General features: G+C 38.7%; 1 protein-coding gene across 3 annotated transcripts in view; it reads right to left on the reverse strand.

Annotated features, from left to right (window-relative positions):
- Positions 1 to 14854, reverse strand: part of LOC130908435 (E3 ubiquitin-protein ligase HECW1-like) — a 110796-nt gene that overhangs the window by 37691 nt on the left and 58251 nt on the right. For all 3 annotated transcript variants that reach the window (XM_057823852.1, XM_057823853.1, XM_057823854.1), the window contains one exon: positions 6494 to 7413. In XM_057823852.1, coding sequence (XP_057679835.1) covers positions 6494 to 7413 — 920 coding nt within the window. The remainder of the gene's footprint in view (positions 1 to 6493; positions 7414 to 14854) is intronic.

A 14854-nucleotide genomic window follows, 5' to 3' on the forward strand; every position in this document is an offset into this window, starting at 1 on the left:
CACCCTTTTTACATAGTTTGGCGGGGCCTGCGACATACTAGTCCTTCTGAAAAAATTAGCCTATTGTGATAAAAGTTCATTATTTTCTGTAATGTACTGATAAATTCATATATTCTACATTCATTACACACAACTGTAGTTCAAGCCTTTTATTGTTTTAATATTGATGATTTTGGCAAAAAAAGTCAAGAAAAAAACAAAAATCCCTATCTCAAAAAATGTGCTTATTTCATCCGACCAATACAAAAAAAGTGTTTTTTTTTTTTTATACAAAAAAATTTAACCTTCAATTAATTATATCAGCTATGCACTCAATACTTGGTCGGGAATCCTTTTGCAGAAATGACTGCTTCAATGCGGCGTGGCATGGAGGCAATCAGCCTGTGGCACTGCTGAGGTGTTATGGAGGCCTGAAAAAAAAAGTACTGAAAAAAGTACTTTGTAGTACTTTACTCAGTCCACTGTTTCTGCAGGTCCCCCAAGGTCTGGAATCGGCCCTTCTCCACAATCTTTCTCAGGGTGCGGTCCCCTCTTCTGATTGTGCAGCGTTTCCTGCCACACTTTTTCCTTCCCACACACGTCCCTCTGAGGTGCCTTAATACAGCACTCTGGGAACAGCCTATTCGCTCAGAAATTTCTTTCTGTGTTTTAACCTCTTGCTTGACCGTGTCAATGATGGCCTTCTGGACAGTAGTCAGGTCGGCAGTCTTGCCCATGATTGCGGTTTTGAGTAATGAACCAGGCTGGGAGTTTTTAAAAGCCTCATGAATCTTTCACAGGGGTTTTGAGTTAATTCGTTGATTCAGATGAATAGGTTAGTAGCTTCTTTAGAGTACCTTTTCATGATATGCTAATTTTTTGAGATAGGGATTTTTGGTTTATCTTGACTTTTTTGCCAAAATCATCAATATTAAAACAATAAACGACTTGAACTACTTCAGTTGTGTGTAATGAATTTAAAATAAATGAAAGTCTAATGTTTATTAGTACATTACAGAAAATAATGAACTTTATCACAATATGCTAATTTTTTAAGAAGGACTCTTTGCTCAAGTGCAAAGGCGTGGGTTTGGTCTCAACATGGTTGATATAATGATATGACATGTCAAATAGACAAATACAACTGAAATAACAAAAATATTTTTGGGAATATTCCAACTAATGGCCTTTCTGCGATTACCTCACTGACAAAATTATTCAACCCCTCAAGTCCACCACTCTTAAGAACAAAGGTTTCCATCGGGTGTTGTCAAACAGCTGATGAAAACATCAGTAGATGTGAACGGAACCCTAACGATCAGCAATTAAGCAGATTTAGAAGGACTGTGACACATGGCTCTTCTTGGCAGTTAATGACATCTTTACAACATGGTGAAGTCCATGGACTGGTCAAAAAAGCTAAGAGAGAAGGTCATTTCACTTCATAAGCAAGGATATGTATATAAAAATATAGCAAAAGGACTAAAAATTTCAAGAGACACAATTGGGAGCATAGAGGTTACTGTCTGCAACTGCTGTGCGATACCTAAAGCGAAAGCTGGCGAAAAATCCCCGGGTGACAGCTGAGGAACTACGACAGGACATGTCATAGGAAGGTATTCAGGTTTTATCTTAGACAATAAGACACACACTGCGAAATAATGACTCCCAGGCACACCACCCTGCTGACTCAAAAGCACAAGAAGTATGCCAAAAACCATGTGGACAAACCACAAAGCTTTTGGGATACTGTTCTCTGGCGTGATGAGACCAAACTGGAACGTTTTGGGCCAACGGATCAACGGTACGTGTGGAGGAGAAAGAACGATGCCTATAAAGAAAATAACACCCTATCTACTGTGAAGCACGGTGGTGGGTCAGTCATGCTCTAGGGTTGTTTTGCTTCTTCAGGTACAGGGAATCTTCAGTGTGCACAAGGTATTATGAATTCCATTCAATACCAGCAGTCATTGACAAAGCTGAGGCTTGGGTGAGGTTGGACCTTCCAATAGGACAATGATCCTAAGCACACCTCAGAATCTACCATATCGTGGTTGCAAAAGAAGTGTCGGAAGATTCTGGAGTGGCCATCGCAATCACCAGGCTTAAATCCCACTGAAAATCTGGTGGTACTTGAAGAAGGCAGTTGCAGCACGCAAGCCCAAAAATGTTAATGAACTGGAGGCCTTTGCCCATGAGCAATGGGCAAAGATATTTGTGGATCACTGCAAGAAACTTGTGTCAAGCTATACCTCACGTCTAAAGGATGTTATTGTTGCAAAGGATTTTGTACTAAGTATTAAAGTTATACTTAAGGGGTTGAAGAATGTTGTCAGCGAATAATGCATAAATTGGAAAATTACAAAAGTTGTATTGTCTATTTGACAAGTCATTATTTAATGTGATTAATAAACAAAGATGAAAAGTAAATGTCAAACTTCCAAAACACATCTACTGTGGGGATTGAATAATTTTGAAAACAACAGAGTTCGATTTGGAGTGAGATCGATATGATACAATATCGATTCTTTTGACAATGATATTACAAAGTCTGCCACGATTTGATTCAAACCAAGGTCCTTCGATTGATTTTATATGATATTGTGTATATACAGATTTGAACACATCTAAAAGATGACAATATTAGTTGATGTTTTGCATTTTCTATTTCAATTCAATTGTGCCTATCTAATTGTCACACTCCTAAGAGTTACAGTATGTTTAGGCTATAGTTATCTGTTAATACTGTATGTTACATTAAAAGACGTTTATTCATTCTGATGTTATCCATTTTATTGTTATCACTAAGGCTGCAACAACTAATCAATTAAATCGATAAATAAATTAGTTCTAAACGAATTTGATAATCGATTTTTGCCAGCAGCTATTAGCAGTCCCGTTTGGGTCTTTGTTTGTGTGTAATGTAAGGCTGAGCGCGCCAGTGGTTAGAACAAGAGGGAGCGATAGGTCACTGCTAACCTCAGGTTTAGTTGCTGGATCAATAACATTTACACCAGAATGTTTATCACGTTCGGCTGATTGTTATTTTCATTACAGAATGTGGGTGGTGTTCCTGGGCCGTAGGTGCATCCAATATCATCAGTGGCGTATTTAAACTAGGGCTGTCAAATGATTAAAATTTGTAATCGAGTTAATCACAGCTTGAAAATTAATTAATCCTAATTAATCTCAATTCAAATGATCTCTAAAATATGCCATATTTTTCTGTAAATTATTGTTGGAATGGAAAGATAAGACACAAGACAGATATATACTAGTACATACAACACACTGTACATAACTCCTGTATTGGTTTATTATAACAATAAATCCACAAAGGGGCATTAACATCATTAATATTCTTTCTGTTAAAGGGATCCACGGATAGAAAGACTTGTAGTTCTTAAAAGATAAATGTTAGTAGTACAAGTTGAAGTAATTTTATATTAACCCCTCTTAATGTTTTCGTTTTAATAACATTTGTAAAATTTTCAATACAAAAATAGTGAAAAAAAAACTAGTAGCTCGCCATTGTTGACGTCGCCGAGCGGGACGTCACATGGGCTCCCTGCCGTTCTTCCACAGTGTCTTTAAATACGTAAGGTAGTGATTGAAATACACCACAAGGTGTCAAAGACGAGTTTTAAATTAGTTAGAGCTCTAGCCAACGAGTGCGTTTTGCCCCTCGACTGATGTCGTAGTTTCCGAGTTCATTGTACCTTAAGTTCATTTGAGTGTTGGCTTCACAACGTACGAGGCCCCTGATGGTTTGTATATTGTGACTAAATATTGTCATCCAGTCTATTTGTTGAGCTAAATGAAATGTTTGAATAGAGTTTGACCAAAGTCTGAGTAAGTTTTATGTGTACTTTGCATCGCTATTTTGATTGGGAATGCCAGTTCACTTTGCATTGTTGTTTAACACCGTGAGAATAGGGCCTCAGTAATACAGATTGAAGCGCTTTACTTTTTATGAACATTATTATTATTATAATTTTTTTGAGAGACAGGAATATTATTTTTGTTTTGCTTTCACTAAATGATACTTTTGTTTGTTGTGAAGGAGTTGCAGAAGCTTATGCCAATAAACGGCGCGTTCCAATGAACGCCTGTGTCCACTCGCCTTTCTATGCCTCTTATTATGTGCAAAAAAACGGCGTAATTGTAATTTGAGGCAATGCATGAGCGGGTCATTCCGCCCATGCGTTAAATGTGTGAAATATTTTAACGTGATTAATTAGACCAATTAATTACCGCCCGTTAACGCGATAAATTTACAGCACTAATTTAAACACAGGCAAACCAGGGAAGAGTTGACGAGATACTGTCTTGCTGTTCCCCATCGGGTGGTTTTGGTTGCCTGGAACCTCTTATTCGTATATTGCTCGTTATGCCACTGCCTTGGTTTTTTTGTTCTGCCACTCTCGTTTGGATCCCCTTCCCAGTACAGGTATTTGAGTAGATTTGTGTTAGTTTGTTTTTGTTACCTTGCTAGCTTATTTGCTCACCACCTTAGTTTACCCTCGGGTTAGGTTTTGTGATCCCCTCTGACCTGTTGCCACGGTTCCTTTTTGTTATCTTTTTTGCAATTGCGTGTTTTGTTTGCATTCAATAAATTGTTAAACGCTTCCCTTGTTGTCTGCTTTGGGGTCGGATCTTGTTTTCCGCATTCACGGATCGTAACAGTGTGTGTTTTGTTAGATCCAGTGTGCCTCATACAGAGGTAAGTAAATGAAGCCACTTATATTGTTTGATTTCTTTGTTAATGTGACGTTACAACTCAGCACAGAGCGGTAAGTTAGTTAGTGATTATGCTAATCAGGGTGTGAAGTGTCCGTTTGTATTGGAGAAGCCTTTTAGCACTTTAGTTATTGTTCGATAGTAACATCTCATTTCTTTTTATAATGAAACTACACAAATAAACCCATTCATATTACATCTTAGTCTCCTTTCAACACAAACTCCCATTCAAACTGTAAATTGTCATACAAGAGAGTGTACTTTGAAATTGGATTGTATTTATTCCTTTTATGTTCATACTCAGAACCTATATTAATTACTTTAAAAAGTTTTATGTACTTAAACAGTACAGCTGTAGACTAAAGTCTGGTAACTGTAATAAAATATATAGTCATTAGGGCTGTTAAACAATTAAAATTTTTAATCAAGTTAATCACAGCTTAAAAATGAATTAATCGTAATTAATTGCTATTCAAACCATCTCAAAAATATGCCACATTTTTCTGTAAATTATTGTTGGAAAGGAAAGATATGACACAAAACGGATATATACATTCAACATACTGTACATAAAGAACTGTATTTGTTTATTATAACAATAAAGATGGCATTAACATTATTAACATTCTTTCTGTTAAAGGAATCCAGGGATAGAAAGACGTGTAGTTCTTAAAAGATAAATGTTAGTACAAGTTATACCCATTTTATATTCAAACCCCTCTTACTGTTTTTGTTTTTAAAAAACTTGTAAAATTTTCAATCAAAAAATAAACTAGTAGGTCGCCATTGTTGGGCTCCCTGTGGTTCTTCCACAGTGTCTTTAACTACATAAGCTAGTGATTGAAATACACCACAAGGTGTCAATGGCGAGTTTTAAATGACTTAGAAATTAAGCCAATGAGTGTTTTTGTCTCTCGACTGACACCGTAGTTCCCTGTTTACTGGTCCATCCAGTCATTTGAGTGCTGGCTTTACAATGTACGAGACCTCTGATAGTTTGTACATTGTGACTAAATATTGCCATTCAGTGTATTTGTTGAGCTAAATGGAATGTTTGAATAGAGTTTGACCAAAGTCTGAGTAAGTTTTATGTGTACTTTGCATAGCTATGTTGATTGGGAATGCCAGTTCTCTTTGCATTGAGCGCTTTTCTTTTTGTAAACATTATTTTTTTGAGAGATAGGAATACTATTTTTGTTGTGCTTTCACTAAATGATCCTTATGTTTGTTGTAAAGGAGTTGCCAAAGCTTATGCCAATAAACGGCGGGGTCCAATGAATGCCTTCATCCACTTGTCTTTCTCTGCCTCTTAGCTCTCAATGTGCTAAAAGCGGTGTCATTGTATGCTGTTTGAGGCAATGCATGACCGGGTCATTCCGCGTATGCGTTAAATGTGTCAAATATTTTAACGTGATTAATTTAAAAAAATTAATTATCGCCCGTTAACGCGATAAATTTGGCAGTAATAGTCATCCATTTTGTCTTCGTTGTTACTTGCAAAATACCTAAAATAACTTCATGTTATATTAAAAGTGACATTTATCCGATTAATTGATTAATAAAAATAATTGTTAGTTGCAGCCCGAGTTATTACATAATGTGTGGTATAATGTTCTTGATCTCCGATAAGATAAAGTTCTGCCCAGAAATTCGACTTATACGACTTATACACCAAAAAATATAATTTTACAGTAAGTATTGTAGTAAGTCTCATGCTGTCAAAATTCAAGCATCAACATTCAGAAAATAAAGTTAAAGCTTTCACAAGTCCTACCTGGGATGGAGACTGGGTAATCTCATCTTCATCTTCCTGGCCATCCCTCTCAGTGTCTTTGGAGTTTTTAAGTGTTGGTGATGTAGAGCTGTTGTCCTGAGTTGTGCTTGTGTTCTCTCCCTCTTCAATGTCCTCCTCCTCCTGACTGGGTGCTCGATGTTGCGCCGAGGGGAGACTGTGGAGGAGATGATGAATGCGGATGTAGTGGGATCGAGGCGTCTCCGGCTCACCGCAGGCTGAGGCGATTACATTCTCCAGCTCTGACACCGGCAGGGAGCAAGGCCGGGTTTTACGCCGGAGGGGACCTTGGGAGTTGTAGTTTGAGAAGATGCAGGCACAGGGACCGTTGCTGCTCGCTTCTCCCGGTGATATTTCAGTTGTTTCAGTGAGTAAATCCTGGGACGTGTCATTGCCCTCAGCAGTCATATCATCGTTTGGACTCCCTGCCACATTATTTTCAGTAATCACATCTGGTTGCGTCTTCTTGTCATCTTCTCTGACTGATATTCCTTCTTCAGCTTGTGTATTTTTTTCTGTCTGTGCTTCTTCTTCCTCCTGCTGCTCCACTTCTGATTCACCCCCAACAACTGTTGTTACAGTGTTGTCGACCAATTCTTCATCTCCACTCTCCACCTGGGGCTCAGGAGCATGTGGTTCCTCTATCACTGTCTGCTCTTCTTCCATTACAACCTCTGGTGATGCCTCGAGCGCCATTGTCTCACTAGCTTGAGTCTCCTCGGCTGCTAAGGTGGGGGGGATTGGGGTCTCAGGGGCAGGGGGTACATCCAAAGGCAGGTCGGGCATATCATGTCCTACGCTTAACGTGTCATCATCTGGTGCATCACCAGCATTGTTGGCATCAAGGTTGACTCTTCCATCTGTGCAAGCTGATTCTATGACCAACGAAACTTCCTCATCATCTGAAAAATAGAAAAATATTTGTTTTATAAGGAATTATTACACAGCTGAATACAGATGCCGAGCACCTGCTTAGGGCCTTGTGACTCACAACAGTGAGCAAGTCACTTGTATTTTTGTAAATATTTTATTACATCTTTTTATGGGACACGACTCAAGAAAAGACACTCTCCGACAATGTAAAGTAGGCAGTGTACAGCTTGTATAGCAGTGGAAATATACTTGACACAACAAAATGGAGTTAACCCCTATGTAATTGCCTATTTAAAATGCCAAGCATTTTAGATGCATTTCCACTTATAGAGAGATGATCTAAAAAAGAAATCCGGAGCTCACATTGTATGATTTTTTTCAATAATTTATTTGCACTTTACTGGGGTTCAAAAGTATTGAAGCTTTCTGTAGTTCTTCACTAGGGTTTCACACATGGAAACAGGGATTTCGGCCCATTCCTCCACACAGATCTTCTTTAGATCTGTGGATTGAGGTCTTTAGACTGGCTTGGCCACTCCAGAACCTTGATATGCTTTTTACGCAGCCACTCCTTGGTCAGCTTGGCTGTGTGCTACGGATCATTGTCATGTTGCAGGCATGCAAACTGGTTAGGGATGAAAAAGGTGACAAAGTAATATGGACACACGGCATGCACGGAAAAGTGCATTTCATAGTGCAACCAGAGACATCTCGAATTAAACACAGTACATAATAATTTAACATACAGTGGGGCAAATAAGTATTTAGTCAACCACTAATTGTGCAAGTTCTCCCACTTGAAAATATTACTGAGGCCTGTAATTGTCAACATGGGTAAACCTCAACCATAAGAGACAGAATGTGGAAAAAAACCCAGAAAAGCACATTGTTTGATTTTTAAAGAATTTATTTGCACATCATGGTGGAAAATAAGTATTTGGTCAATACCAAAAATTCATCTCAATACTTTGTTATGTACCCTTTGTTGGCAATAACGGAGGCCAAACGTTTTCTGTAACTCTTCACAAGCTTTTCACACACTGTTGCTGGTATTTTGGCCCATTCCTCCATGCAGATCTCCTCTAGAGCAGTGACGTTTTGGGGCTGTCATTGGGCAACACGGACTTTCAACTCCCTCCACAGATTTTCTATGGGGTCGAGATCTGGAGACTGGCTAGGCCACTCCAGGACCTTGAAATGCTTCTTACAAAGCCACTCCTTTGTTGCCCTTGCTGTATTTTTGGGATCATTGTCATGCTAAAAGACACAGCCACGTCTCATCTTCAATGCCCTTTCTGATGGAAGGAGATTTTCACTCAAAATCTCTCGATACATGGCCCCATTCATTCTTTCCTTTACACAGATCAGTCCTCCTGGTCCCTTTGCAGAAAAACAGCCCCAAAGCATGATGTTTCCAACCCCATGCTTCACAGTGGGTATGGTGTTCTTCGGATGCAATTCAGTATTCTTTCTCCTCCAAAAACGAGAACCTTTGTTTCTACCAAAAAGTTCTATTTTGGTTTCATCTGACCATAACACATTCTCCCAGTCCTCTTCTGGATCATCCAAATGCTCTCTAGCGAACCGCAGACGAGCCTGGACATGTACTGGCTTCAGCAGGGGGACAGTGCAGGATTTGAGTCCCTGGTGGCGCATTGTGTTAGTGATAGTAGCCTTTGTTACTGTGGTCCCAGCTCTATGTAGGTCATTCACTAGGTCCCCCCGTGTGGTTCTGGGATTTTTGCTCACCGTTCTTGTTATCATTTTGACGCCACGGGGTGAGATCTTGCATGGAGCCCCAGTTTGAGGGACATTATCAGTGGTCTTGTATGTCTTGCATTTTCTAATAATTGCTCCCACAGTTGATTTCTTTACACCAGGGGTGTCCAAACTTTTTGCAAAGGGGGCCAGATTTGGTGTGGTAAAGATGTGGGGGGCCGACCTTGGCTGACAACCTTTACATAGAACAATATATTTAAGCAAATTTTAGCAAGCCATTCTGCGTGTCACATTTGTCTCATTATCTTTTTTAATTACCGTATTGGCCCTAATATAAGATGGTGTTTTTTGCATTGAAATAAGACTGAAAAAGTGGGGGTCGTCTTATATTCGCGGTCTAGACGTTATACTCATTCACGACGCTAGATGGCGCCAGATATCATTGAAGCGATGTTCTTTCATGAGAGATCTCAGCTACTCTCAAGTTTAACCAGATTGCATTATTTTATTGCAATGTTTTTCCTTTCAGATGTGTTTCAAGACTACGGTTACAGTTAGACTTCACTTTGATGGTTAATGCAGTTATTGCAATTTCGTTGTTTTATCACAATAGATTGGTTTATTTACATTTCAGAAACCAGAAGCCGTTCATTTACGAATGTGATTGCACTTTAGTTTACATATTTAAATGTTCGGATATTAACATTTGAATGAGGCAAAATAACATGCTTTTTCTCTCAAACATATTGTTATAATCATTTGTTTCAGATGTACTGTAATTATTTTCTACATAAAAATTTGGTGTTCAAAAAGTTTTTATTCAAACTTGAGTCTTGAAAAAGAGGGGGTCTTCTTATAATCAGGCCCGTCTTATATTCGGGCCAATACGGTAATAATTTCAACAATCTCGCAACTAGCCTTGTGGCGTTCTCTTTCGACTCTCGGGCTCTTGAGAAATACTGCTGCTGTGAAATTAAACTAGCTTCAAGTTGCTTCAATTTCTCGCTGCCTGTAATCTTGTCGTACAGGTCAGCGTGTCTTGTTTGGTAATATCGCCTCACATTGAACTCTTTAAAAACAGCGACTGTCTCTTTGCATATGAGGCAGACAGGGTTGTTGCGTATTTTAGTGAAGAAATAGTCCAATTTTCACCTATCCTTGAAGCGTCGGCCGTCGCAGTCAGCTTTTTTTGTTGATTGTCGCCATCTTAGAAAATTGGGAGTAAAGGGTAACACGGGGTATTGTTGCTTAGAGTGCTGCTGCCTTTTAGTAGATAAATGAGCAGCATTTAGTGTGTAAGCTACTTTATATGCTGGTGGCAGTACTGCTGACCAATTAATTAAGTCTGTGTGCGGGCCAGATGTTATTGATTTTATGAGAGAGGCTGGGGGCCGGATGAAATTTGACCATGGGCCGCATTTGGCCCCCGGGCCGGACTTTGGTCATGTCTGCTTTACACCAAGCGTTTTACCTATTGCAGATTCAGTCTTCCCAGCCTTGTGCAGGTCTACAATTTTGTCTCTGGTGTCCTTCGACAGCTCTTTGGTCTTGGTCATACTGGAGTTTGGAGTGTGACTGACTGAAGTTGTGGACAGGTGCCATTAATACAGGTAACGAGTGGAGCCTCGTTAGACCTCGTTAAAAGAAGCTAGACCTTTTTGACAGCCAGAAATCTTGCTTGTTTGTAGGTGACCAAATACTTATTTTCCACTCTAATTTGGAAATAAATTCTTTAAAAATCAAACAATGTGATTTTCTGTTTTTTTTTTTTTCTCCCACATTTTGTCTCTCGTGGTTGAGGTTTACCCATGTTGACAATTACAGGCCTCTCTAATCTTTTCAAGTAGGAGAACTTGCACAATTGGTGGTTGACTAAATACTGATTTGCCCCACTGTATACAAGTCTCTCATCCTGAAATCAGAACATATAAGACGCATTAAGTAGCAAATTATACAAAATCTAAATTATAAAATATACAGTTTGTCCCATTTGCATTAAGCAGAGAACAGATGTACAGCATAAAATATGAATTTACAGGTACAGTATAAATTCCATTCACTTAACTATTATGTTTTAGATAGATAGATAGATAGATAGATTTAAAAAATTACAAGTCTTCAAAAGCATTAACTGTAGTGATCATAACTTTATTTAAATTCAACCAAAGCAATTAGTCCCATGGTCCTTAACTTCGATTTATAGGGCATCATACTGGATAAACAGAAGAACACCTGTAGGCTGTTTTATGAACGGGGGTGTGTACGAGCAGCGCGGGAATGGGGGTACTTTCAAATGCGACCTGTAGGGGAGCTCTCCGGTTTGATAAACTTTCGATGGCTAAACAAATGAAACGACCTCCAAAACAAGGCAAAACTCTTCCCTTTCTGTAATTATCGGAGAGTATAGAGGGGCCTTAAATAACTCATTGTCAAAAATAACTGGTGACCATTCAGAACTTTACTAACAAAGTCCTGAAAATGAGTTGTATGGCAGGCACTAGTTCATCACTCTAGTTACCTCATTGCTCATGATCTATTTTTCTTTTATCGTTAACAAGCGCTTTACAAAGGGGGCTTAAATAACCCGACAATTCAGACGTTTGCTAACTTTACTAGCAAAGCCTTGTGTGAAAGATGCTAGTTAGCCCCTCCGCAGTTAGGGCTACCTCGAGTAACTGCGTTCTACGAGGCGGTGAAATATCGAGGACTATCTGAAGTCAGTTATCAAGAAATTTAGCAAATACTTGTGTTATAGACACCATTACAAGCGCAGGAATTGATCGAACGACACAATTGAATGATTATGAAGACTATTATTGGCCATCATTCAAACTTTTAGCTTTAAGAAATTAACAAATTTTGACGTTAATCCCTTACCTTGCCGCAATTTCCAACGGATCCGGGCGAGAAGCTGGGATGGAGAGGGGTTCGGCCTCCTCATTGCTGATTGGTGATAACTGTGCACCCGTCTCTCACTATTGTCAGTCATTTGTTGTCACGAGAAGAGAGTGGCGGTGAGAGGTCTAGGTCATAGGACTAGAGTGTAGTTTTGAGCATGGACTACGGTTTTGAAGTTAACGGTTTCACTAGCTCGTTGACATTTCTCCTCGGATCTACGTGATTATGAAGAATGGCCCATTTTGATTTCAAAACGGCAAAATTTTGCCGAAAGGTGGCAAGTTTGCATGCCTGATGTTGGAAGATCCAACCACAACTCATCTTCAAGTCTCTGACTGAGGGAAGGAGGTTGTGGCTCAAAATCTGTCGATACATTTCACCATTCATCCTTTGCTTTATACAGGACAGTCGTCCTGTCCCCTTTGCTGAAAAGCAGCCCCAAAGTATGAGGCTTCCACCCCCATACTTCATAGTGGGGATGGTGTTCTTGGGATTTATCTTTCTTTTTCCTCCACATACAACGAGTAAAGTTTGAACCAAAAACCCTATTATGTTCTCATCTGACCACATGACTTTCTCCCATGAGCGCTCTGCATCATTCAGATGGTCCCTGGCAAACTTCAGGCGGGCCTTAACATGTACGTGCTTCAACAAGGGAACCTTCTGAGCAATGCATGATTTCAAACCATTGCACCGTAGTGCTCTACAGACAGTAGACTTTGAAACTGTGCATCAAGCTTTCTTCAGGTCATTGACCAGCTCCTGTCGTGTAGTTGTAGGCTGAGCTCTTACTTTTCTCATCATGAGCGATGCTCCACAAAGAGAGATTTTACATGGAGCCCAAGTCCGAAGTAGTTTATCAGTCATGTTTAGCCTTTTCCATTTTCTAGCAATTGATGCAACTGTTGATTTATTCTCACCAAGCTGCTTTCCAATTGTCCCATTGCCTTTTCCAGCTTTGTGGTGCTCAAAATGTTTTTCTCTGGTGTCTTTCAAAAGCTCTCTGATTTTGGCCATGGTAGCAATTGGATTATGACTGACTGTAGGTTGCACAGGCTACAATTATGAGCTCAAACAGATGGTTGGTGGGTGGTTATTCATGGAGTAAAGGTGGACTTTTTTTTTAGGTAGACTGACAACTCTTTGAGTGTCATAAGTATTGATGATTCCCAGGTGTAAAAATACTTATGAACCCCAGTAAATTGCAAAAAAAAGTTTAAAAAAAAAAAAACCAATGTGAGTTCCAGATTTTTTAAAGATTATGTCTCTATAAGTGGAAATGCATATATGATTGCAATTTTAGACCTCTACCTAGTTCTAAGTGGGTGAACTTGCAAAATCACAAGGGGTGCAAATAATTCTGCTCATCACTGCATTTTACTAAAACGTTAATATCCAGTTCCAACCATGGCTACGTAATATTAAAAGTGCCGCTTTGTTTTCTCACAGAGAGAATGCCCACTTGGTGTTGCCTGAAACAAGCAAACAAAGGACAACAGACAGCTTTTGGCAACGCGAGAGATGAGAAAACACTTGACAAGTGTTGTTAGACTCTTTCCTGCTGCGGTGAGAGTCTCTCTCTTGCTTTCAGATCACAGTCAGTATTTTCTCATTCCTCAATAGCACACACAGTAGAAGACAAGCCAAAGACCATGGAGGTTAAATTATATGTTTTTGTCTGTATTATTTATAATAATATTTGAACTTCTCACCATTGAAGTTATTTGTTTACACTCATCTACTAATTGGGATCATCACACAAAAATACTAATGTGTGTGCCTGTGCAGCTTTGATCTTATTATCAACATCATTAGCCTCCTGAAAAGCATCAGATTTTTTCCCTCCATTTTGCAGTTCATTTATAATGTACAGTACTGTAAATATTGGAAAATTAGCATCACAGCATAATTCTGGCCACCTCAATGTTATACTAGAAAATTCTTCACTGAACGCATATATGCTAAGTTAGGTTATTTAAAATATAAAACAAACTAGAATGGACAACAGTTGAATGAATAAAGTTATATGCATATTTACTGTATTTAAAAATCACATTGAAATCATACAATGTTTTAAATCACATCCATCAAACATTTTATGGGAGGAAGACAGCTAAAATTTTTATGGGCTCTGATTAGAGTTTTCCAAATATGACTTTTTAATCAATAACTGATATCCTGATATTGTCCAATTCACCATTTACCATTCAAAAGATTCGATACTAATAAATGTCGTCGTAGACTTCACATATTATGGCTAATTGTATTATGATGCCCCACTGGATGCTTTAATAATGATAAATGTAAAAACTTCAATGTTTTTCAAATAAACATTCTGTTGAAAAATAAGAGAACAATTTTAACTGAAGTTATGGGGAAAATGTATGTATGAGTGCACAAATCGACAAATAGCGAACAAATCAGGTTCGAAAGACAAGTCAGACGCTGGAGAAAAGTTGAATTGGCTTTACTGTGGTCATCTATCTCTTGACAAAGGCACTGATAGTTTTTTGTAAAACTGAAAACAAAAAAAAAATGTGTGAAAAATATGAAATAAAGTCACAAAATAAAGCAAAGTATACACCATGTGTCAAATTGAATCATGCAACCAAATTTTACCACCAATGCGAACAAAACTAAATATACACATCTCCAATATACTACACTACGCTCCAACAAAATTTAAACCAAACCAAACCAAAGGAAAAATATAACTGACAACCAGTGCTTGTATTAGGCACAAACAGCGTGGGGAGATGGCAAGAACTGCTATGGTACATCTACTGCAGCCGTTAGCTCGTCCATTTAGCTCTCTCTATTCGCAATGAGCTCGCGTTGACATATGATGACATC

Source organism: Corythoichthys intestinalis, chromosome 20, assembly GCF_030265065.1.
Source record: "Corythoichthys intestinalis isolate RoL2023-P3 chromosome 20, ASM3026506v1, whole genome shotgun sequence".
Taxonomy (NCBI): domain Eukaryota; kingdom Metazoa; phylum Chordata; class Actinopteri; order Syngnathiformes; family Syngnathidae; genus Corythoichthys; species Corythoichthys intestinalis.